We start from the raw sequence: 27472 nt of genomic DNA, 5'->3' as shown, positions 1-27472 counted from the left end.
TTGTGATATCGATGTGCGTAGAGTACACACGCATCAAGTGTTTTGCAGCTTGTTCTGGTTTATATCGAGGTGAGGCAGCAGCACAGCAGGTAGCAGTGGTGCCTCAGAGGCTCAGAGGGTTCGATCCTGAGCTCAGGTTTCTTCCCTGTGCTGAGTTTCACATGTTCACTCTGTGTCCATGTAGTTTCCCTCTGGTCTTCTGTTTTACTCCTACCTTACAAAAACATGACTGTTAATGGATTGGCTACGCTGAATTGCCCCCTGGTCTGTGTGTGTGCACGGTTGTTTGTGTGTCCACATGTGATGGATTTTTCAGCCTTCTAAGCTAAACTGCTACTGCTGTTTCTGGAGTTAGTTACAGGTCCACCACAAATCACAATGATGATGGAGAATGAATGAATTTTTTTTGCTCAAAATTTTACCATTTCTTTTTTATGTTTTCTAGTGGGTTTTTTTTTCTTTTGGTAAACATAAAGAATTCTTTACCTTAGCCAATGTTTTTATTGTGCATGTGTATATGTGTGTGTGTGTGTGTGTGTGTGTGTGTGTGTGTGTGTGTGTGTGTGTGTGTGTGTGTGTGTGTGGTTTTTGTAGTTTGTTTAATTGTGTATAATTTAATAGATTTTTTGTTTGTATTTATTATTTTGTATTATAATTTTTTGTCCTTTTTAAAGTTTGGTTGATTTACTATGTATGGATGTGTATTACTGTTTTTTTTTTTTTTGTCTGTCTGTTTTGTCCTTTGACAACTTTTTTCTTTTTTTTGTCATTTTGGATTTGTTGTTTTGTCTATTTTTGAGTTGAGCTTTTTGTTTGCTTTTTCATTGTTTATAATAATATTTGATTTTAATATTAATCCGATTTTTGAGCATATTAGCTTGAATTTTCTAGTTTATTTCTTTTTTTATTATTTTTATTCTAACCTGCAGTAAGCTTTATTTCATGCCCATACAGACATGCTCTCCAATGATTTGAAGAGAGCTGCCGAATAAACACGTGCATTTGTTTTAAATATTCATTCTGTTACTGTGTCATTATGCCAAGTTATGTAATGAGGGAATGGTAGAATGAACATCTTATTGCACACGTTTTGGCACGTTCCCTCGTTCTCTTTTTCTCAGCGATTTTGAAAAAAAAGGAAATAAATAAATAAAAGATGAAAGCATTAAGCGAATCCACACCAGAACAAATTGAGTTCCTTTGCATTTTAGATCAGCTTTCACTAATGAAACTATGCCTCAGTGATGCCAGGAAAAAAACAAAAAAAAGAACGCAACTCAGGTTTCTCCAGTCAGATGTTAACACTTATGCCTTTTACATCGTCGGCGTCGTGATTTCTCTTGGCTTTGGATCCAACACAAATAAAGCTGCTCTCCATTTATAATCTGTATTCGTCATATTTATGTTTTTGGGATCTTTTTCAAGTACAACTATGTCATGTTGAATATCCCGACCTTTAGATGACTGTCTTCACACCACAGAAAGGAGATTTCTTTTAAACTCATATATCTGAATTACATCCATAGTAATGTCTAAAACACTAACATAAACATTGTCATCATCATGGATGGAAAACATATTTACTTATTGTTTTTGAATTTATTTTGTTCTAGTTTATAGGAAGATACATTTCATATCATCCTATAAACCAGCCGGCTCTTTATTTTTCTGTGTATTAGAACCTATAAACTTCCTACTTTCGACATGTCCTTGTGGTTAAGAGGTTAATTTAGCAGAGTGGTAAACACTGGCACAATTAGCCATTAAATATAGTTCCACTATTAAACCTAAATTGCCCAGATGGGATCTTGCTTTAGAATAATACGTCTAATAAAGTGGGGTGTATTAGATCACTGGATTCAGAGTTTTCCTTTTTCAAACCAGGCCGCAGGCTGATTGTTTGTGTCGGCGACCTTGTTTTAATCAGCAGTCAAACGCTGGGCAAAAACAGATGTTCGACCCAAAAACATTGCTGTTGCAGTCGCAGTCACTTATGAGAGCCAGAGGACGTTGCTTTTTTTTTACTCTTTGCGGTGAAAAAATGTTCTGGAGTCACGTCGCGTCCCAGAATGCAAAGCAGTTTGTTGCTTCAATCCTTGTACCCAGTCAGGCATCTTTCCTCCCTTCTCTTTTATTTGTTCTCGTCGTTTGGCTTTTGGTTCTCTTACCACATTGATCCGTTGCCAGGTTGGTGAAACAATCCCGTCTGAGTGTGGAGGGGAGAAAAATGAGCACAGTTATTAAGAATATAATCAAAAATCAAATGTATAATGTTGCTAATTGGTTGAAAAATCATAGCAATCGATATGGAAATTCTGTAGAAACTGGTGTTTCCACTGTTTGCTTAATGGACTTTAAATAACTTTTCGAAACGTATGTAATCCCTGCAAACCGCACTCTAAAGGCCACACAGATAAACACACACTTTGGCCATGGATCAGCCACTATAAACTGAAAATCCTGCCTGATTGCACGTCCACCACCTGGTCTTCTGCGCAGGCCGAACGCTGACATCTGTTTGGTATTACGAGGATAATGACTGGGAGTTTTGTTCAAAGTTCCCCGCGATCTGCGATGCCGCACGACAGCTTAGGTCATAGAAAACTAAACCTTAAACACATTTCTCCCCCATTTATAGAGCCTTTTTTATTGTTTCAGTGTCAGGAGGAAAATTCCTTACTTGGCCCATTTTTTTTACAGCCCTGGTGGCTATCAGGACCCGACATTCGGAAATATCGCCCAACAAGCTGTCAGGATGATGTCATGTGACCCTCATAACTACAGCACAGATGACATCATGCTGATTCTTGGGTTTTAACGAGGTCGCGGCGCGGCGTATTTTATATACTGTATTACGGGGTTATATTTACAGGACGGGAGATTAGCTGGCTGGCTGCCACACCGTACAAGTAGGATGGAAGAAGGTGAAAATATGCCTCCTGAACAGGTGAATGAGAATGAATAAGACTAATAATACGGAAGAATCGAAGATTCTGTCTGCTAGAAGAACATGAATCAATACACAATTCATTTATATATCATTTATTCACAGTTGTTTTAAAAAATTGGTTTACAATTTTATGTACGGACTGGATTTATTTGGAATAACAATACTTCTGACAGTAGTACCCACTTGGAGACAAAGCACAAGTATATATTAATGTGATTCATCTATTAGATTCATAATGGATCATTTTTATAGCCACAACTACTGTAGTTCAGGGGAATGCAAATAAAGTCACATAAGAATGAGTAAAATGTGAAGAAAATAAGTAATGAGTAAGAAAGAATACATATGCGTTGCTTGCGGATACAAGAAATGTAATGCGACCTGGAGTAAATTTGGACAAATTTGAAAAAAAGCAGTTAAAAACGGTTGTCTAGCTTTTTATACTTTATTTCACACTCAGAAAAGGCTCTCGTCTCTCCCTCTTTTATCCCTGTCCCTCAAACAGACAAAACTTACTATTAAAATTCAGCACAGGTGAATGAGCCCTAATACTCACTTCACCTCGGCTCCACCCTCCATTTAAACCAGCACTGAATCATTCCCAGTTCCATAGCAGTTAGAAACATTACTTATAATCTTACACTCCAGTGCTCATGTTAGTTCTCACTCTTCAGTGTATGAGTACTGTATTGTTTAAAGACTATAATCACACTCTTGATGTCACCCAAATGAGGATGGGTTCCCCTTTTGAGTCTGGTTCCTCTCAGTTTCTTCCTCATAACATCTACAGTAGTTTTTCCTTGCCACAGTCACCACGGCTGCTCATCAGGGATAAATACACATCGTTCACCTTAACTCTAAAATTCTGTACAGCTGCTTTGAGACAATGTCAGTTGTGAAAAGCGCTATAGAAATAAACTTGACTTGACTTCACCTTCAACACTTTACAACTTTACAAATGCCTTACAAACCCTGACACTGAAGACTCCTGCCTAAAAATAATATATAATAAACCCATCTGGTGGACAGTAACAAAGTAAATGGTGTTCGTTACTCTAATTAAGTAGCTCTTTCACATATTTGTACTTCACTGAAGTATTTTAATTTGGAGAGATTTTTTCTTTCATCTCACTACAATTACAAGTCAAATATCGTACTTTTTACACAAATACATTTTGAAAAAAATGATGGAAGAAACTTCTGACTCTAACATGCCACAACACTCGTGACCTTATTTGCATGATTTCTTTTAGTGGAAAAGGTTTTGGCTCATGATAATTTTAATAGATATTAATCAGCTTTTGACTCATTAATATCATTTTATTAATAGATTGTTGTGCTGAGAGTAACATTAGAGTCTTTTTACATAAACTGACTTGATTAAGCAAAGAGTCTTGTTGCCAAAATTATAATAGGAACATTATAGCATAATAAATCATAGTACTTTGGATTCTTAAGTACTTTTGAAGGCAAATACTTTTGTACTTTTACTCAAGTGAAAATTTAAAGGGATACTTTTACCTTTATTGGAGTCATATTTTACAGAGTGTATCTCAACTTTAACTCAAGTTCATGGTTTGTGTTCTTTGTTTACCACAAAAAAGCCCCAATAAATCAGCAATTTCATATATTTATTTCTGTTTACATGGTGTGCCTGAGATAAATTCTTGGTTACACGGTTACTATGTAAACGTATTGAAAACCAATGAACAACTTCTATCCAAACAGATGTGAGAATGGGGCTAAACCCTGTCACACCAGCATGTCGCAGTATAATATCTAATCAGTGTTGTGCTTTATTCATTATTTGTTAATGAAGAATATTGGGGCTCATGCTAATGTAGTGTCACTTTCAGATGACAAAGCTTTTGTTTTTGGTGATTCTGACAAAAGGTTCTTGCTTGTATTCCAGAATGCTTGAAGATGACCTGAAGATCAGCAGTGACGAAGAAGACAGTGAGCAGGTGAGACACAGTGCAAATGATTTTTACAAAAAATAATCACTATTTATTTACAGTAAAAGCTTTATTCAGAGCTCAGAATGACGGTCCCCAGAAAGTGTAGGGGAAAAAAATTAAGTGATTGTGTGCTGTTGTGAGGAAGTTGTGTAAATGCTCATTTATTAGCTTTGACCTTTCTGATTGTGGTTAAGAGGCACCTTTTTATCATTTCTTTTGATTGTTTTGATTAAGCATGCAAATTGTCTGAAAAAGTTGTAGACAATTTAATCGGCAAACACGTGCACTAGGGATGGTAAAATTCTCAGATTCGTCTGGTTTTCTTTCTTTCTTTTTTTTAGCATACTGGTGGAATGGTAGCCATTTTGGTTCAGGATTCCTATGTCTTCATCCTTACCTACTCTAAAACAACCCTAAACGATTAAACTTCCACCTCCATGTTTGACCATGGAGGCAGTCTGCTAACATCTTCTCTAAACATCTCTCTTGTTTTGCAGAAGTTCTTCTGTTAGAGCGAAAAATGTCCAATTGTCCAACTTGTCTTTTTTTAACATTTACATAGTTTGAACATGCATGTGTTTTAAAAACCATAAAAGACTTTGCACTGTATGTAGATTGTACAGTGATGACTCTTGATTTAGTATAGAAGAAAACACCAACCAGGCATAACTTGAATACCACCTGCCTAATATTGTGTTGGTCCCCCTCTGGATGCCAAAACAGTTCTGATCCATCAAGCATTACCAGCATTACCTTCTTCAGCAGTTTGAGCTACAGAAGCTCATCTGTTGGATCGGCAGCCTTCGCTCCTTGCGTGCATTAATGTGTCTTTGCCGCCCATAACCCTGTCGCTGGTTCACCACTGTTCCTTCCTTGGAGCACTTTTGATAGATACTCAGCACTGCAGTCCAAGCCCAGTCGTCTAGACATCACAATTTAGTTCTTGTCAAACTCACTCAAATCCTTACCCTTGCCAATTTTTTCTGTTTCTAACACATCAGCTTTTAGGACAAACTGTTTACTTGTTGCCTAATATATCATACACACTAACAGGTGCCATGATGAAGAGATAATCAGTGTTATTCACGTCACCGCTCATAATGCTCTAATGTCATAATGTTATGCCTGGTCGGTATAAAGCATCAGCAGCATGTGCTATCAGTACAGAAGGTAATCAGCGTGCACTCGTGGTAAACAAACAGAGCAAGATGAATCACACTTTGGCAGTTGTAACATAAAACCCTGTGGTCTAGCACAAAGGACTGCATTTATTCAGCTTGCTCGCTTCTCACCCCTGCGCTACAGTTCCTCCGCTCTTTGCTTTGCAGTATCCTTCTTGATGCGATCGAGGTATCAGCTAGGGGACATGTCGTACAAGCACGACCTCTGCTGAGACAGATCCACAACATTTACTTTCTTATTGAAAATCCACATACTATGTCATCTTGCATTTTTATTGGCCAGCCAGTCGTAGCTGTGAAATGGTCATGCTACATTTTTTGACAGCCAGTTTTGACTCTTTTGGCAGACTGTCCTTGAACATGTCCTTGAACCTTTCTCGCAGTATAAAGTAATATGACCCTCAGTATGAACCACTGGTTAGGAGCAGGACCGAAGAAATTGCAGCGATCATTTCACTTTTGTCATATTTTCCACGGAAAGTGGTAGCTCAGTGGTTAAGGCTTTGGCTTACTGATTGAAAGGTCAGGGGCTCGATCACTGGTATTGCCAAGCTGCCACTCTTGGGGTCCTTAAGCAAGGCATCAACGCTTTGTTCTGCAGGGGTGCTGTACCATGGCTGACCCCATCTTTCTGGGATATGTGAAGAAAGAATTTCATAGTAATGTACATATGACAAGCAAAAAGCACCCTTTTGTATCAGACAACTAACACACAAGGTGTACTTGGCATTAATATCCTTATGAGGACCATTGATATACTATTTTAAGAGTTGCTCAGTAGCTCCTGGTTCCATAATCTCAAATGAATGTATAAGACTGTAGAAAGAACATTGCTCATAATCTTACACTCCAGTGCTCATTAGTTCTCACTCTCCAGTGTTCTGTATTGTTTAAAGACTATAATCACACTCTTGATATCACCCAAATAAGGATGGGTTCCTTTTTTGAGTCTGGTTCCTCTCAAGATTTCTTCCTCATAACATCTAAGGGAGTTTTTCAAGTCAAGTCAAGTCAAGTCAAGTGGCTTTTATTGTCATTTTTACTATACACAGTGGTACACAGTACACAGTAAAAACGAAACAACGTTCCTCCGGAACCCTGGTGCTACACAAAAACAACAAAACAACATAAAGTGCATCGAGTGCAGCCTGGTGCAAACAGTGCAAACAAAAGAACAGTACAGACAGACAGAGTGCAGACAGACAACACAAGACAAGACAAAAGACAAAAACCAAGTATAGCGCCGACTAAATGCCACAGTCATGGCTGCTCATCAGGGATAAATACTGTACACACCATTCACCTTAATTCTTAAAATTCTGTAAAGCTGCTTTGAGACAATGTTTGTTGTGAATAGCACTATAGAAATAAACTTGACTTGACTTGAAACTTGACACGTATTACTATTCCCAGCTATATGTGGGGTTTTTTCTAAAACTGTTATCGCAAAGCTGAAAGCATACAATTGTATAGGGTGTATTTAGATGCAGTAGCGTTACAATTTCCCTTTACTTTAACTACAAAACTTTATGAAGATGTGCTTTGAAGGGGCTGGATGGGAAGATCTCCTGCTATAAAGCGTTGACCTTCACCCTACTGAACAACTTTGGGAACTTTGGGACTGCACCCCAAGACTACTTAATTCACCTGTACCTGACATTAAGCACAAATGTCTACAAGCACACTCCAAAATGTATGGGAACATCTTCCCAGAAGAGTGGAGGGAATTGTAAGAGCAAATTGGGACTAAATGTGGAATGCAACATACATAGGTGCATGTAAACGTTTGGCAATATAATGTAACTACATGCTCATACTATAACTTCATCTCAGTATCTGAAATGGTTGGTTGGTCGATTTTAGCTAAAGGTCCCCTAAAATCTATCATATATTCTACCTTAGCAGAATATTCCTATATTTTAAGGAACATTTGGTTTCTAACAAGATATGAATCCACATGAACTCACACTTATTCATTCATTATCTCTTTCTCTCGTGCTCTGTCTCGATCAGATGTACATAATTTGACACACAAACATACAACACATGTTGCACACTGTCACGCTGGGGCAGTAATGGTCTACAAGGGATAATGAGCATGCTTTCCTAAAATTCTGTGTGTGTGTGTGTGTGTGTGTGTGTGTGTGTGTGTGTGTGTGTATAAAACCATATCCGAGCCAATTAACCTTCCCCTCTTTCTCTTTCTTTCTCTCACACATACATTTTGCTCTTTTATGATTGAATAGAGATGTAGCACCAAATTACCTTGAAGAGAAATGCAGGCAAAAATGGTGTAAGAAGATCCTCAGGGTGCTTTTTATTTGACCCTTGAACCCTTGCCCTTCCCTTCGCTTTTTAGTTGTTGTTTTTGTAGCACAATAAGAGCCACATGGTCTCCAGAGACACATACTGTAGTTGTGCAAAAAGCAGCCTTTTCCCTAAAGTCTCCGCTAAGCTTTAATTCAAGCTCATGATTATATCAACGTTGTTTCTCCCACATGGTTTGAGAGCAAGGTGGGATTACACAGGGGCCTCGGAGATAAGACACCTCCAAACCCACTTTGCGAATTAGAGCGGTCTTTATTTACGAGATTCCTTATTAATCAGTCAGTGCACTCACCCCCCGTCCTCTGAGATTGGAAAGGAGACCGAGGATGATGTTGGATGAGATGAGCTAATGGTGTTTTTACAAGGTTGTAAGTCTGGGTTTACAGTCTGGGTTCAGGTCAGAGCTGTGTTTCTGGTGTGATGGTTGGTTAGTAGGTTGAATATGTGACAAGCTTGTGGGTTGGTTGCCTGCTTGCTTGCTTGTTTGGATGGTTGACTTTATGGCAAACTTGTGGGTTGGTTGATTGGTTGGTTGGTCGGTGGGTTGATTTAATTGGTTGGTTGGTTGGTTGGTTGGTTGATTCATTGACTATATGGCAAGCTTGTGGGTTGGTTGGTTGGTTGGTTGGTCGGATAGTTGACTATATAGCAATCTTGTGGGTTGGTTGGTTTTCTTGATTAGTTGTTTGGTTGTTTGGTAGGTTAGTTAGTTAGGTGGTTGATTGATTGGTTGGATGGTTGGTTGACTGGTTGGCTGGTCAGTGGGTTGGTTGGCTAAATAGTTATATGGTTGTTTGGTCGACTATACAGCAAGCGTGTGGATTGGTTCATTGGTTGGTTGGTTGACAATATGGCAAGCTTGTGTTTTGTTTGGTTGGTTGGTTGGTTGGTTGGTTGGTTGGTTGAGTTATTGATAGTTGGTTTGTTTGTTGACTACGTACATGGCAAGTTGACTATATGGCAGCTGTTTGGTTGGTTGACTAGTTGGCTGGTCAGTCAGTTGTTTAGCTAATTGGTCATGTGGTTGGTTGATAAGTTGTTTGGTTAGCTGGCTAGTGGTTGTTGGGTTGACTGGCTGTTTGTTAGTTGACATGATTCTGTGCAAGAAACTGGTATTTACTATAGCAGTAATAATAATAATCATCATCATCATCATTATCATCATCTTATGTCAAATACATTAATGAACAGTTACTGTTTGATTGTTAGTTGTGTTTGATAACTTTAATTTAAGCCATAAGGACAATAACCACTCAGAGATGTTACATTGCTACGTACCCCAAAGTGTCAGTATGGCAAAACTATAGAGCAGTGTGACAGACAGATTGTATGGGCAATGCACTTAATTTGGAGTAATTTTGGACCTTTGGCTGAAGCGTTAACATTAAAAGGGCAGCTACTGCTTTCAAATGGTGTATAAAAAAAATGGATGTCACTGTCAGTGCAGTTGACAGTGATAGCTGTTCTCAACAAAATTACTCTGCAATTTTTATAACCTCCACATTTATTACTGAATTTCTCAGTAATAAATCCTTTCTTGTGCCTGATGCTCTCAGAACAGAGTGCTTAGTGAAGAATGAACAAATGGTTGAATGTATTATTTTGTGTATTTTAATAAATACACTAATTTAGCCATTTGACGCTGCTTTGTTCAGTGCACTGCGTGACCATTTTGCAGTGTTTCCAAATAATTCTGTATTCACTGTACGTTTTATTTGGCTAATTGATGCCTTGTCCCCCCTGTTGTTCAGAACTGAACGTTTGAGTTGTGCCATTCATCATGCTGTGAATAGCTTCAGCTTAGGCTTGATTTCACTCTAAAATCTTTTGTCATGCTGCCTTTTTGGAATCCTAATGTGATCTATAGCAAAATAGTAGCACTCACACACACACACACACACACACACACACACACACACACACACACACACACACACACACTGCCATCTCAATCTGCTGTGAGAAATCTTCTGTGCTTCTGTGTCTCAGAAGAAAATCCCAAAACAACACAAAATTATACTTGTGTTTATGTGTGAGCTGTGTGTGAGCTGTGTGTGTGTGTGTGTACTATATATATATATATATATATATATATATATATATATATATACTGTATATATATGTGTGTGTGTGTGTGTGTGCGGTCATGTGCCACGTGTGTGCGTGTGTGTGCGTGTGTGTGTGTGTGTGTGTGTGTGTGTGTGTGTGGTGTGCGCGCGTATGCCCACACATGCCGCGCTATCCTTACTGCCCCCAGCCGGGTTGCCTAGCAACGCCGGAACGTGTGCGGCTTGGAAGAAGCCCAAATTCCCCGCAGAGCAGGAAACAGCAATAAGAGCCTCTGTGACAAACGATCTGCACTCTTTCATCTAATACACTGTGAAGATCACTGGCTCCTCTCACTGAATGATAAATGGACTGTATACAGATCAATGGCCACAGCAATAAACCCAGGATGGCAGTCTGTGCCCGCTTAGTCGGCCCAGGTAGCGCCAGACTAGCAGCACATTTGCGGACGACTCAGATATCTCAATCCATCCCTATTTACTCCGATACACCCGTTTCTGACCGTCAAGCAGTGCCATTTATTATAGTAGTCCGTATACAGTACGATGAGATGTTGGGTCTCACTGACCACAGTAAAGCGTACAGGACTTTATGCACAAATATCAGAAAAGTATGATAAATATATTTTAAATATAGCTTTTTCTATATAACTTTGCTATCTGTAGCTAGCTAACAGATTAAATAAAAGAAAAATAATATTTTGAACATAATTTATGCAGTTTTTTACATTGGGCCAAATTAAGAGTTGGCATATATATATTCATATAACTATATATTCATATATATAGTTCACAAAAAGCAGGCCAAGAGTTTGAAGAATAGCTGACCAGGCAATCATAAATCATATGCTAGTTTAGTCTTCAATAGTCTTCGCCTCTGGTTAAGATATTTTCTTTTAATGTTCTATATGCAAGAAGGAAATCTTTTATGCAATATAATATAAATAATACATAAATTAATAGTGACAGTTAAGTGTCATATTTATGCATTTCATGTTGGGCTCATTTGCCTTCCGCTTACTTCTGTATGTACTTACTGTATTTACAGCATATGTTACTGTGACATACTAGAGATACAAGAAAATGTCAGATAATGGCACTGGATTTAATGCCTCTTTTTTTTTTACCTGTGCTGGTGTAGTGCAAAAAAATCAAAAACAAATATTGCCTACAAAAAAAAAACAAAAACCTAATGTTGCAACCAACCAATCACCTAAATGACTAACCTAACCAGAAATCCAATCAACCAGCCAATCAACTAGCCAACCAAACTATCACCTAAACAACGTTCTTACCACCTAATCAACCAACCCAAAAACCAAGTAGTGCAAGTGTATAGTGCAAGAAAACTACATACACCTAGCTCTAAATACAGCCTAATGTTAGTCACTGTGGCATTCTAGATACCTTGGACATTCTTTCATATATTTTCAGCCAAACAAGTAGCCAAACATTCAACTAAACAACCAACCAATTACCAAAACAACTAGCTAACCAAACAGTTAATTATACAACTAGCTAACAACCTAATCATTTAACCAGCCAAGTAATGAGCCAACCAAGCTATCACCTAAACACCTAGCTAACCAGCCAACCAAACAAAAAACTTACCAACCAACCAACTAGTGCAAGTATGTAGTGCAAGAAAACTCTGAGTACAGCCCAGCATTAAAGCTAACTAAAATAATGTTGCATACCTTACTTCATACCAACCATCCCACTGGCAAACCATCTAACCAGCTAACCAACAAGCCAACCAGCTAGCCAACTATGTACCTAAACACTGAAACAAGTAGATAACCATCCAATTAATTGAACAGCTAGCTAACTACCTAATTAACCAAACAACCGATTAACTAGCTAGCTATTTAACCAAACAACCAAACAATTACCCAAACAACTAGCTAACCACCCAAACCAACCAAACAACCATCCAACTAACAGCTTGTCAACCAGTCATCCCACTGAACAATCAACTAATTCACCAAACAATCACCCAAACAACTCAATCGCCCAGTCAAGCAACCAAACAAATAACCAACCAAACAACAAAACAACTACCAGCTAGTCAAGTATCCAATCAATGAATTAGACCCAACCACGAAACCATCATATAAAAGAAGTTTGTTATAAGTGCTGAAACTCCTGTGTTGCGATTTTTTTCTAAAACAAAAGTAAACCATGTGTTTTAATGTTATCATGTGATACTTTGATACAGTGATGATACTGTTTATTAGTTGAATTTCCTCTAAAAGAAATCCAGTACGGTTTGTGAATAATTGAACAGGTTGCTCCAGCACATTGGATTTGCTATTAACAGGTACCAGGATAAATTATATTATATAGACAAATTCAAGGATAATAGTGTTTATATAGAATATAGTTGAACCAAGTAGAAGCTGCGCTTTTATTTCAAATATGATAGAAATCACAGCCAAAAAAACAACAACTCGAGAACTGTCTATGTACTGCTCTATGTAACTGTATTTCAAAGCTTTTTCTATTGCCCTTTAGGCAATACTGTTTGACTTTCCTGCTGTTGTATTGCAGCTTATGGCACCACAAAACACTTATAAATAAAATACAAAAAATAAAAAAACTATCAAGAATTCTCTGTCAGGATGAAAATCCATTTGTTAGCCTCCAGCTCACATTGATCCGCTGTCTAAAGTGATCATGCAATAGCAGCCTTGAGCATCAGTGTTAATGAAATTTGTATGTATGATCCACTCAGTCTTGCATTTCTCTTCATCTAATTGACATTTTGTTCCTCGTTCACAGGCTGCAGAGAAACCCAAAACCAGGAGCACACCTCCAAAGTAAGTGACTGTTTCAGGCTGATTTCTTTCATCATACACCCAGATGGACTATTAGACACAGTCCTGCTTTCACTTCGTTTTTTTCCCAGCTGGAAGATTACAAAGTATCAGATGAGACCTGAGTTTATTTTTATGAACCGTTATTTTTCCGTCTGTTATCGAAAAACTATAAGGGTTTCGAACGGGAATTGTTTGATGTTTTTAAACCGCTGTCGTTTGTTAAAGGTTGGTGCTGTTGTCTTAATTCGGTAATTAAGGAAATACCAAGTGAATTTACTGGCGACTTTATTAAGAAGGCAATTCTGCTAATTAATTGCAGGAGCACAGTGTTTGAAAGCATGCAGTTTCAGGTGAAGAGCTTCAATTTCAAATTCCACAATGGTGGGGAAAAATATCTTAGTCATTTTGACCGGCTGTGGTTTAAAACTACGTCTACAATAACCCAGGAAAATGTGGATCCAACTAGTGCATAGGAAGTGCAAATTGTATTTTCAAGTGAATGCAAATAGCCTTTCATTTGCCCCACCACACACACACACACACACACACACACACACATAACTAGTGCTATATAAAGGATTATGTAACACATTATATACAGAACACATTTCCATAGGTCTGAATGATGAAAGATAACGAGATGCTGTACTCTATGTCACATTATGAAGAAATTTCCTCACTATCCACCGGAGAATCTCTGCTACTGCTAGTGCTCCGCTTTATTGAGTCTCCAGCGTTTATTTCCCAGCATCCTCTCCTCTCTCCTTCATCTCCGACCGGTGCCTCTGTTGGTTTCTCACAGGCAGCGGTAAGGTGCAGACGGGGTCTCATTAAGGAGACGGAGAGAGAAATATGGCCTGCAGCTCTGTTCTCAGCCAGGGAGCCTGGGAGTGAAGGAGCTGCGAGCGATCCTGGGGCCACGGCTTCATTCGTCTAACAAAAGCAGAGAGCGCCGAGCAGAGACAGAGCTGCAGGGGGTGGAGGGAGGCTAGAGGAGGGAGTTAAAGGGGTGGAGGGTCTGGTGGAGACAGTAGTTAGCGAAAGGGAGCCGGAGCATAAGTGGCAATTAGACTGGTGGCGGCTTTAGACTGTGTGATCATTTACTAATGAGGTCTTGAAGACTGCTTAAGAGGTCTTTGATAGCTTTGCTTGATATTAATTGTCATGTTTTGTTGCTACCTAGTAATATACGTTCGGTGTCTGCCCTGCCAACGAGCACTAATGCCAATTCTGGCACCTCAATTAGCAAGTGACTTTATTAAGTAACGAGGGGCATCATGGAACATTTAGCTCTGTTTATATTGCGTGCTGTAAACAAAGCTAAACTCTCACTTTTATGTTTAACTTCAAAATGCTATCTCAATTAGCAGCAGCTATAAGTGCATGGATTGCACCTTGACGCATTACTAAGTAGCAGTGGTGGAGGTTAAGTGAATGTAAATCGTTACTGTACTTAAGCAGCTTTTTTTGCGTATTTGTACTTTACCGACGTATTTCCGTTTGAGGAGACTTTCTTCAACTTCACTACATTTCAAAGTCAAATATCTTTTCACTCAACTACATTTTGTGAAATCAGTCGTTCGTTTTTTTCCCGCACACAGCAAGCCTTCAATCAGGGAAGAGTGTGCACTTGTTTTGATTGCCGCTTGGTGGTATCTACTTAGCACGAACATACAGTTCATCGTCAGTTCAACGGCAAGCAGAACATTCTGAGAGGAAGAAATGGAAAGAAATGGAAGAAACTTGTGCCTCGAACTTGCCAAAACACCTGTGGCCTTATTTGCATGATTTCGTTGGAAAGAAGGTTTTGGGTTCATGATAATTTTAATAAATCTCAATAAGTGTTTGACTCATTAATATGGCTCTGGCACTGCTAATAGATTGGTGTGTTAAGAGTAACATAAGAGTCCTTTTACATGAACTGAGTTGATTAAGCAAATGTCTTGCGACATAAATAATAATAGAACATTACAGCCTTAATAAATGATAGTACTTTGGATACTTAAGTACATTTGAAGGTAAATGCTTTTGTACAGTACTTTTACTTTTACTGGAATAATATTTTACTGACTGAATCTCTACTTTTATTTAAGTACATGGTTTGTGTATTTCGTCCACCACTGCTAAAGTGCAGATGCACGTGTGGTATTGGGCTAGGTATTGGTGCATTACCCAAAGTTACCTCGGTTCCAGTATGTCTTTCCAAATGGACCCACTGGGACAAATCCCACTTAGAGTCAATCGAAGACTTCACCTTGTTACATTCATTCTGAAAAGTTTTGATCCTACTTTTTTTTTCAGTATAGTTCCACTTTTAGTAATAATTGAAAGTGTGTCAATTCAGTCCTCAGACTAAATGTCCCGCAGCTCACTTTAGGAAATTATGGCCATGTTGATAGGCAGCTGCTCCTGCAATAAAGTCCAATTTAGTTCTAAATGACAGCTCTTAAAAAAATGGCACTCGGAAATCAATATACCGGGTCAAATTTAGGATGTTTTTAAAAGCCGGGAGTGTCAGATCAGCGCGTCGGTTCGACTTCGACATGATCTATGTCATGTCTGTGGAGGCCTGTGTGAAGCATCTAGCTACTTCTTGCTTCCATGGCGAGGCAATGTGCCCATTAAAACGTAGCCCACAGTTCAGCCTAGGGCGCCATGCTGCAGAAAATCCAGCTACATGACTGCACGGGTTTCATGCAGCCCTGAAATCACCAGTCCTACTGTGCGAAATCAGGCTCCACGTGGTCAGGAGTTTCGCTCATATTGAATGATCAGGCAGGTTCTGGAACAGTTCCTCGCTGACAAGTCAGATCCAATTTTTTGGTTACAGTAGAACACAAACAAATCTACTGGGAAGGCAGTAGTAATTCAGTATATTTATATCTGCATGACACAGGAGGGAAGAGTAATAAATATTCTAAAGTAAAAGGACTGTTACTTTAATAAAATTTTAACTATTGTATCTAAAAATCAACTAAATTAACAGTGAATAATAGCGCAATAAAGATTTATTCAGAGTAAAAATGTGTTTTTGTTTTTGTTTTTTGGGGGGTACGTAGGGAATTCTAGTGTCATTAAAAAGGATAAGGGACTTTAAATCTCTTCTTTAATTGAAGGAACACCTCTACAAAGTGCAATAACAACAAAAAATTTAAAATAATAAAAAATAAAACCACTATGCATTTTCAGAGCAAAAACAATCTACTGTTACAATAGTGTTCAAAATACTATGAAGCAGATTAAAAATTCAGACAGTGAGCACACACAATGAACAACTTTCTATTCAATGGCATTATCAGCTCCGTCTGAATCCCCGGCGTCAGACTTTTCCGTCTCCATTTTTCTTTCTTGTGGGTTTAGCGCGTTTGTTTCACACCCATCAATCAGTGCAGTAGTTTTCTGGGGTTTCCCCTTGGATTATTTGTATGTTTTTTTTGTTCAGTAAAGTATATGATTTAAAATGTAGTTAAGTACAATAATTCCAACAAAACATAATTCATTAAAATTTAATTATTTTTAAAACTGATTTTAAAAACTTTAAAATGTATCTCAATTACACTAATGTGAGTAAATGTAATTTGTTACTTTCCACCTCTGGCATGATAACAACCATGTGCCGTTAGATTTGTGAGCCTAAGATGAACACTTGGGTTGATATCTGTTTATGTTAGATGTTTAAAAAATTCAGAAAAGGTTAGCTTTTAACAATAACCTTTTTGTCTAGAATCCAAATTTGTTACATTTCTTTATTTATCTTAACAAGGTTGAACTCATTCATTACTCAGGAATTCCTTTTTTTCAGAGGCTTGTGGTGTGTGAGATTGGCATCTGATTTAATATATTAAAGTCTCTGATAAGTGTGCTAGCATTCCTCAGCTTAGCATTGAAATCCCTTTTGATCCCTCCTTTTCTCAGCGCCTTTGCGTTTGGTTAACGACTGAAAGTTATTCAGCGTAACAGGTTTTCTGTTTGTCGTTTTGATTCGAAGAACTGAATCGTTGTACAGTTGTTTAGTCTGCTATGTGGAAATGCCTTCGTTCTTTTGTTTTGGTACAGATTTACGTTCTAGCTGCGATGCTACTGAATACGAAACCTCGATTTTTCCATTAGCTGCTTTATTACATGACATTTTTTACGCTATTAAAGAATAAAATATGTGGGGTGTACAGTCCATTTTATATACAGTGGTTATGTTCTTAGACCCCCGCGTGTTCCGGAAATCTGTGAATTTTGGACGCACCCCGGCAGCCCCTATGGCACTTTAGTGAATTCATCTAGACATTGTCACTTTATAAACGTAATAGTACAGTATTTGGCCAAATACATAGTTTAAAATGTTATTCCTAACATTCCTAAACATTCCGTCCCGCTGCGGATTCCTGCGAATTTTAAGAAAATCTGAAACTTGCTGTTAGTTAGGTTCCAAATGAGAACCCGCAAATTTTCCGAACTGCGAATTATTGACTGTTTATATATATAGATATATACACACATATGGGCAAAAGTATTAGGACACCCAACTTTTCAAGCCATATGTGGTTTTTCAACAAACTGGAGTTCATTAGATGGATTTTCCCATTGCTTGAACTATGAGACCCAAACCTGTTTCAGCATGACAATGCTCCTGTGCCCACACTGATCTCCATGAACATATTCTTCATATGGTTTGGCATGGAAGATCTTGAGTGGTCTGCAATAGAGCTCTAACTTCATCTCACCTACATCAGTATGTGACTTTACTATCACCCTGTGGCTGAATGAGCACAAATCACCACAAACACACTCCAAAATCTATTGGAACAACTTCCCAGAAGAATGGAGGCTATTATCAGAGCAAATAGAGACAAAATGTGGAATTAGATGTTCAAAAACTCCTCAAACCTTTGTCGATATTTTGTTCGGCAGAAAACGTTTGTGCTTTTTTGCATTTTGGATGGATGGTATTTATATTTATCCATTTGTATCTTTTTTTTTTATGATTTTTCCTCAAAAACTATTTCAGTGAACAGCTGTTGAAAGCAACAACATGGATTTAGAGCCTAGCAAACACCAGTTACATTTTTGTTTCGAAGCCAAATGAAAATTGAAGAAGCCATTTGCCAAACAACACACACAAAACATCACACAACACCAAACCGGAGCAAATTTGTACACCGGAGGACGCTAAAAGCTCTATTTCCTCTTACTTGTGAGTATAAATATTACATTGACAGTGTTTGATGACAGTCAGGTGCTTATACTATAATTAACCGAAAAAGTCAATTTCATTGCTAATCCCAATTACTTTAGCAACAGTTACAACTTTCTTTGGTGTGGTGTTTTAGTGTAAACCCAACAGATGTTTACTGTGACTGACTTCTTTTTTTCCGGCTTATTTACAGACATGTCAGGTTCAAGAGAACGTAAATACATTTTCCAGAATTGAACAAATATTTTTATTAAAATAAAAAAAAATAATAATAACAGTATATCTATAAATGTGCCCGTGCTTTCCGCAAGGGAAGCAGTTTATCATGCGCCGGCTTCAAAAACAGCTGCAGGCTACAGTATGAATACCCAGACAGACAGGCAGGTATACAGGCATCATTTGTATATATGACATTTATTGGTATATATGCTTTCTTATATTTTATTTGTTAAATGCAAATTCATTTCAATTGGTGTGTATTTCAGGTTATTTTAGAAAGTCGATGTGGGTTTTTTTGCGTTTTTGTGGAGTTAGACTGGGATCTTGGAAGCAAATGCTATGTTCCAATTTTTCCTTTTAGAAGTAAGCTGATTTTATAATGATAAAATCTGTGAGATGCACATATGCAAAAATTGATTTCAGTGTAGTTTTTATAACTACATGGACTCACTATATGGACTTACTGTTCACCTGGATGTTTACACGGTTTTCCAGTCGTCCAATCATGTGTCAGGAGAAAGGTCAGGAAACTTAGTTAGTGCTCACATCACCACAATTGTGAGTTGATTTTACCCATGAAATGGTTGTTGGTTCTTGTTTGGAGTATTTCAATGCTAATTTCCGAGGGTTCTTAATACACAACAGTTTTAGAGTTTACAGAGAATAAACAAAAAACTTCCTGTGAGGGGAAAATGATCAGACTGCACAGACAGGAAGGTTTCCACATTTAGTCTGAATTTGCTCTTATAATAACCCCCACTCTTCTGGGAAGATGTTCCACTAGATTTTGTAGTGTGCTTTTGGAGATCTGTGCTCACTCAGCTACAAGGGTTTTAGGAATGTCAGGTACTGATGAAGTTGAATTGAGGAGGTCTGGGATGCAGTCAGTGTTCCAACTCATTTGAAAGGGGCTCAGTAGGGTTGAGCTCTATAGCTGGAGATCTTCCACTCCATGAATTGCAAAGCATATATTCATGGAGTTTGCTTTGTGCACAGGGGCATGGTCTTGCTGGAACAGGTTTGGGTCTCATAGTTGAAGTGAAGAGATCATTTTAATCTGTTGCATCCATATACACCCGTTACAACTGTGTGCCGTCAGCTTTGTGATAACTCAAATACCTCAAATAGTCACTCTTTGAAAAGAACAGAAAATCACCTCAGGATGTACAGGGAGGTGGTAGCTTAGTGTTTGAGGCTTTGGACTTTAGGGCTGAAGGTCATGAGTTTAAATCCCTGCTACTCCTGGGCCACTGAGCAAGGCCTGTAACCCCATAGCTGCTCAGTCGTATAAATGATAGAAACGTAAGTCACTCTGTATAAGAGCGTCTTCCAAATGCCGTAAATGTGAAAAAATAGGGCGCTAACTCATTTTTACGGCACAGATTGTATTAAAGTGTGATTAATGCAGCAAGCATTTCTGTGATCTTTTTTATTAAAAAAAAATAGAAATAAATAATAAATAGATAAAGGGACAAAATTATAACCTTTAACGCCACACACATTTATTATTGTTTTTTTTTTTTCTTTGATACAAAAAAATGAAAAAATCAACCGAAAAATTAATTTTAATCACTAAACCTTTGTTTCACTCAACCACCAAAACCTGCCATGATGCACACATCCGGCAATTAAAACCGTTCGTGTGGAAAAATAGCAAAAGTTCTGTTTGATGTCCTAATAATTTACGGTGATTTAATTTTGTAATTACTTTAAAATATTTACAGGAATATTTTGTCTTTATGCTCTATGTTGAGGATGGGGTCACTGATAATAAACATACATTTGCATAAAGCATCAATATTTGTCCATGCCCATGTTGATTAGAGTATTAAACACTTGTTCATTTAGGGTACATTGAGAACAGAAAAAAATGTGCGATTAAGTTGCGATTAATCACGAGTTTAAATATGTTAATCGATTGACAGCCCTAGTAAATATTGAAAACATTGAAACTTGTTGTAAATGGGTTACAACACCAGAAGACCTGAAACAACATGTGGTCCTCTGGTGCTGTAACCTCTTCACCTCCATCCAGGTTTATTGTTTTGAGATGCTTTTCTGCTTGGTTGTGAAGGGATTTTTTTTTTTTTAGGGGTACAGTATTATATACTTCTTGGCATTTCGAACCAGTCTGGTTATTATTTCTCCGACCTCTCCTACCAACAGAGAGCTTTTACCCACAGAACTTTTTTTGGCACCATTCCATCTAAATTCTAAAGACTGGAGATCAGCATTTATTTATTTTTATTTATTTAAACCAGGCAATGCAATGCCACAGTTCAAGTACTTCTCCCCTCATTTAGATGTTTGGTGAACATTACTTGAAGCAATTGACCTGTACCTGTATCATATGATTTTGATTAAAAAATGCTGTGTGCCAGTGTATAGGTGTTCCTAAAACAATGGACATTGAAGGCACAGTTGAAAAACGATAAAATTGCCTTTATGTGGAGTGACTTTATATTGGATCGGACCACACGAACCAGCCTTCATTCCCCACGTGCATCAATGAGCCTCGGCCGTCCATGACCCTGTCGCCGGTTCACCACTGTTTCTTCCTTGGAGTACTTTTGATAGATACGGACCACTGCAGACCAGGAACAGCCCACAAGAGCTGCAGTTTTGGAGGTCCTCTGACACATGTCGTCTAGACATCAAAATTTGTCAAACTCTCCCAAATCTTTACGCTCGCCCATTTTTCCTGCTTCTAACACAGGACAAAATGTTCACTTGCTGCCTAATAAATTCCACCCACTAACAGGTGCCATGATGAGATAATCAGTGCTATTCACTTCACCAGTCATAATGTCATAATGTCATAATGGTATGTTTGGTCGGTGTATACGTATGTTGGAATTAAATGTTGTAGAATTCTGTGATTCAGGTTTAAGTGTTTGTGTTATAGACAAGCTCTTTTGATAAGAACCGTTTTCTCTGCCACGAATCAGGCAACCGGATTGTATATTTCCCTTCTAGCATTATAAACAAACAGTAATTAGACTTCCACTTCAATCTTTCTATTAAGCACACCTTATTATACACCATATCACCCTCTAATTGATTTTATACGCCGCATCTCTTTAAGGCTAAAGCGAACAGGCATATTTCTCATTTCTCTGTAGGACTGAAAGTTACACCCACACATATCCAATCTAAAAGTAAACGTTATGATGGTCGGCGGTAGAAGGAGAAGAAGAAAAAAAAGCATGTGTATTGAGTTTACCTCCGCAGACGGGTTTTTTGGCTGATAGCAATCTCTGTGAGCAGTCAAGCGGCAAATACATCACCAGTTTCACCAACCGGTGAAAAGGAGAGGCAGATGAGGCAGAGGAGTGGAGGAAAAAAAAAAGAATGTCTCCCCCCCGTCCTCTTTTTTCAGTCTGACTACTTGCTTCTCCATCATTATTCATATCTTCTCACCCCACACTGTTGTGTATCATATCAGACGGTGTATCACCATCATCGCAGCTCGTTCCAAACAATATGTTTTAATGCGCTGATGCTGAAACGTCTGCCATATTTCAGAAGCGTTTGTGCCACCACAAGAATATACGACAGGGTGCTATAAAGCAAAAGGACGATATTGTTCCGTATGTAAGGAATAACACACACGCCGGAGGATGCTGTTATACTCTGTAAACTGTAGGTGATTGTTATTCCAATTTCTGATCAGATGTTTAATGAATAAACCACTGGCAAATCTGCCACAGAGACGTTTGACATGATGTACATTTTATGTTACGTGCAATTCAAGAGCAGATGAACATCGCTGGAAGATGTCGAGAGGTCAGGAAGACCTTCAACGAGCTTGACCCCCGAAAATGTCGAAATCATGCGCCAACTTTAAAGATTGTCGGGGGAACAACCCACATGATCTCACTTCACCATACTCACCATTGGGCTCCTGCAGCTTTTGCATTTTTCTCGAAGAGGAAGTTTTGACACCATTGCAGAGATCTAGCATGAATAGCAGAAGGTGCTTGATACGCTTCGAAAAGAAGACTTCCAGGACACATTCCAGAAGTGGCAGGAACGCCAGGAGTGCTGGATTCTGTGCAGGGGGTTATTTTGAAGGTGATAAATGTAGATACATGTAGATAAATAAAGTTCTTCCTCGTAAACAGAGCTCGTCTTGAAACTTAAAACAACCTTGTATGGATTCCTGGATGGATGAATGAATAGATAGATAGATAGATAGATAGATAGATAGATAGATAGATAGATAGATAGATAGATAGATAGATAGATAGATAGATAGATAGATAGATAGATAGATAGATAGATAGATAGATAGATAGATAGAACGATGTGTTAATAGCTGTAGTAGGGAATGTCAGCACACACTGAGAGCAGAGTAAACACTCAGAGGTGCACTCTGACCCGCACCTTCATGCTGTTTTAAAAGCAGCATCTGTTGTAGGCAAGCTGCCAGAACATTCAGTACAGTACATGTGGGTATTTAATAGGGAGAAGGATCTAAAAGACAGTGTGTAACATGACATAAAACAATGTATTTCCAGGAAATAAACATCCCTCTGACAAAGACACGACTACAGAGGAAAGAAAGGGAGTAGTAACAAGAATCATAAGGGGACAAAGAGAGAGACGAGGAAGAAACCAGTGCCACTCAGAGAGGTGTGCACTTTCAGCACCGCTCTTTCCGAGCCATGTGATCCGTCACTTGCTGTCTGTGAAGTCTGGCCCTGTGTCGGAGGATGAAAAAAATGATCTTTCCTACCACTTTCTTTCAACTCCCCCACCTTCTGATCCTGTCAAAGCTCAGTGTAGCTCCACATCTTTGTGAAGGCAGAAGACCAGGGGTCTGGATTCTTCTTCTAGGGTCAGGAGAGGAGTAAAGTACAGAGGAGCCTTTGTTTGACTTCCATTAGCTGTTCATAATCGTGTAACCATAAATAATTCCACTTACTGTAGAGAAGCTTTTTAAAAAAAATATGTTTGACTGTAATTTGACAGAAAACAGATACGCAAAATGGATGGATGGATGGATGGATGGATACTAAATAGATAGATAGATGATAGATAGATAGATGATAGATAGATAGATAGATAGATAGATAGAGATAGATAGATAGATAGATAGATAGATAGATAGATACTGTAGGTAGTTAAATAGACAGACAGACAGACAGACAGACAGAGAGAGAGAGAGAGAGAGAGAGAGAGAGAGAGAGATAGCAGCAGTGTTATTTATAATTTAGTTGGTTATTGAATTTTTTGTTAATTATATAATGCTGAGATTTTTACTCTGTATATTCTGTGCATTTGTGACTCGAGTGTCAGTGACTGGCCACTGAGAGTTTTTTCATTGGGGTAAAGATGAATGAACACTCGCTCTTACTGCCACATGAGATTAATGCCACGTTTTTTTTCTTTCTTTCTGGATGTAATTTTGATGATCTGGCCAACGCAAATACAACGTTACAGGAGATACATCAGATATCGAGTTGATTATGCTGTAATCTCTCTCAGATGTTATTACCATCTAAAGTCCAAAGGAGCAGGTGGTCGCCGTGGCTTTCCAAAATCTAAGTTCGGTCTGTGTTTGTTTATGCCAAGAATTCTTCATCAGCTACAACAGATGCTCAGTCTTTCTATTACCGCAACATCACCCGAAACTAATGATATGTTCTTGATATATTCGCCGTGCGCAGAAACGCGAGTCGCAAACAGAAGTGAGGACTCGATTACGCTGTTAACCGATTTACGATTTGTTTTGATGGAATGTATTGAGAGATTTCAGTTTGATGGTCCGGGACAAAATGTGTGCTTGAAACCTCGGAATGGCTAGAAATGATATTAAAGTGAATGATATGAATGAAATGAAACTTGGTTTGAATGCTCTGACTGTGTCTTTTAATAGTGAAACATTCTCATGCTCGCATTCGGCTACAAAACGGGGTTGTTGTTGATTTTTTGCATGATTTTGGGCCAATAAAATTTTTTGAAAACAAAAGAGATTACTTGTCAAGGTGCTCGTAGTTACTAGTATCTTTTGCTTTCTAACACACACACAAAAAAGTCAATGTTGGTGTGACTGCATTGGGAAGGGGAATGGAAGGCTGTGGGCTTTCTGTGCTTTCCATAGTGCTGGACGTGTTGACGTGAACGTAACATCAGCTTCGATTTACGTGTTTTGAACATGTCAGTAGAGTGATATAAACTTGGCAGGATGGTGCTAACCACCGGTTGGCAGCCAAAACACCCTCACAGCTGGCCCTCCAGCCTTTGATACTGATATAACCGTAACTCAAACTAGTCAGAGGATAGACACACACACACACACACACACACACACACACACACACACACACTATCTGATGGAGTGAGTGTTCCATCACCGTAACCACATACAGATCCATTGTAACACAAACCACTAATGTAATACTTGAGTAAGTGCATACTGTATATACAGGAGTTATAGAGTATGAACATTGATCTGAGAGCAGACGGAAAATTCCCCGCTTCGAAAAGACTTCAAAAATCCTCTTCTCATGCCGTTTGAAGTGTGGCTGTCTTACTCGTTGCCCATCTAGATTTCGAGATGAAGAATTAATCATGAGATGAAGGAATAAAACACTTGAGATGGGCCGCTATAACAAAAATATACTGCCGTTGCCATGTTGATTATATTTACTCTAATAAACATCTACAGACAGACTACAGCAATCTGCTGCAGTTTTATCTATTTATGGTTGCATTAATCTTAAAAAACATCCTTTAATCTAATTTGTTCATCGTCATTTACATGAAGAACAAATAGAAATGGCCTGCTCACAACTTATCAGATTTTTTTTTAAAGAAATATATTTGATTCTGGTTCAAGAGGTCATGGACTACATAATGCAATCAGTATACTGTTCGGGAAGAAAAAGTGTAATAAAAAATAAAATGTACTACTTCTTGAAGAGATGGTTCTTTCAATGATGTTTGACTCCACTGGTGAGACGTTTAGTGGAAGTTTGTTCCACCATTTAGGTGTGAGAACAGAGAAGAGTTTTGACGCCTTGTATCCTGAGAAATGGCAGGGTGTCGAATTGAGCATTGGTTGAGAATCAGTTCGGGGTGCGATAAGTGCTGTGAGGGATCTGGGTGCAGATCTGTCTTTGTACTCAACACTCACCAGTGTTTTTCATCTGATGCAGGCAGCTACAGGAAATCAGCGGAAGGAGCATAGCAACGCTGTGATGTGGGAAAATTTTAGGAATGTAATACAATCCCATTTTCAAAAATGTTGGAACACTTTGTAAAATGTGAATAAATTCAAATCTCATATATCCATATTTTTATTTTATAATAGAACACAGAATACAGATCAAATGTTTAAACAGAGAAAATTTACCATTTTGAGGAAAATAGAAAGTAAATCTAAATTTGATGACCACAACACGTCGCACAAATGTTTTGGACAGGGCTATGTTTATCACTGCGTAGCATCTCCTCTTCTTTTAACAACAGTCTGGGAACGGAGGAGACCAGTTGCTGGAGTTTTGGAAGAGGAATGTTGTCCCATTTGTGTCTGATACAGGATTCTAGCTTATTAACAGTCCTGGGTCTTTTTTGTCATGTTTTTAATTTCATGATAAACAGACTGCAGGTAGGCCAGTTCAGCATGCAATCTTTTTTACTACAAAGCCATGCTGTTGTAATAGGTGCATTATGTGGTTTAGCATAAACAAGTCATGTACTGTAACTGGATTGGGGATCAGTTGCAGAGGACAAATGGTGCTCAGAGACAGACCTGATGTGAAAATTAGGTTACAGTAGTCTGGTGTTGAAATGATTAGGGACTAAACAAGAACCTGTGTGGCCTGTGTGGATCAAAATGGACAACACCTTCACCCTTCAAATTTGTTCTTTTCATTTTACTATAATTTGAACAATTAAATGCTCCATATCTACAGTTTTAGTTTTTTATAGTAGGAGTAGGAGAAGGAGTAGTATTATATAAAATAAATTTACATTTACAGCATTTAGCAGCGCCCTTATCCAGAGCAACTTATATTTAGTTCATTTGTACAACTAAGAAGATATGGGGTTAAGGGCCTTGCTCAGGGGCTCAGCTTGGTGTGGCTTGTATTTGAATGCAAGACCTTCAGATTTAAAATTAAATGCCTTAACCACTAAGGTACCACCCCCCAAGTAGATATAAGCTAGACAGACAGAGAGACAGACAGAGAGACAGACAGACAGACAGACAGACAGACAGACAGACAGACGGAATGAATAAAGTATACTAACAAAGTATGAATTAATAAACAAGACTTAAATAGACATTCTTATATATATATATATATATATATATATATATATATATATATATATATATATATATATATATATATATATATATAATATGGGAAAACTTCCTGATACACTGACACTGGGAATTCTTTTAATAAACCTTAAATAAGTTTTTTTTTTACCATATGAACAGTATTTTCTTGTTTAATAATAAAACTTCTATCAAAATTTCAACACCTTCTGAGTTATAGTGCTGAGGGTTATAATATGGTAAGCTGGAACACTAGTTGATAGACTTGGCATAATAGAATGTGTCTACAAACGATTCAGAGCTGAAGTATTAATGAGTTTTACAAAAGTAACAACCCCCTGAAGAACTGCTAGCGATCAAAGTGTAGCACTGTTAGCATGCATATTATATCAGAGAATTTCTGGCAGGGTGCCATGTTCCTGTGTGTGTTTAATGCCTTCGTCTTCGATAAAGACATTTCTTTAATTCTT

The 27472-nt window shown here is 38.1% G+C and overlaps 1 protein-coding gene across 2 annotated transcripts in view; it reads left to right on the top strand.

Moving 5' to 3' along the window:
• aff2 (AF4/FMR2 family, member 2) overlaps positions 1–27472 on the top strand; it is a 246342-nt gene that overhangs the window by 167063 nt on the left and 51807 nt on the right. For both annotated transcript variants that reach the window (XM_046850110.1, XM_046850112.1), the window contains exons 8-9: positions 4863–4914; positions 13265–13302. In XM_046850110.1, coding sequence (XP_046706066.1) covers positions 4863–4914; positions 13265–13302 — 90 coding nt within the window. The remainder of the gene's footprint in view (positions 1–4862; positions 4915–13264; positions 13303–27472) is intronic.

This window comes from Silurus meridionalis, chromosome 5 (assembly GCF_014805685.1).
Source record: "Silurus meridionalis isolate SWU-2019-XX chromosome 5, ASM1480568v1, whole genome shotgun sequence".
Classification (NCBI taxonomy): Eukaryota; Metazoa; Chordata; class Actinopteri; order Siluriformes; family Siluridae; genus Silurus; species Silurus meridionalis.
Note: the sequence above shows the minus strand (reverse complement) of the source record. Positions and strands in the feature narration are given on the sequence as shown.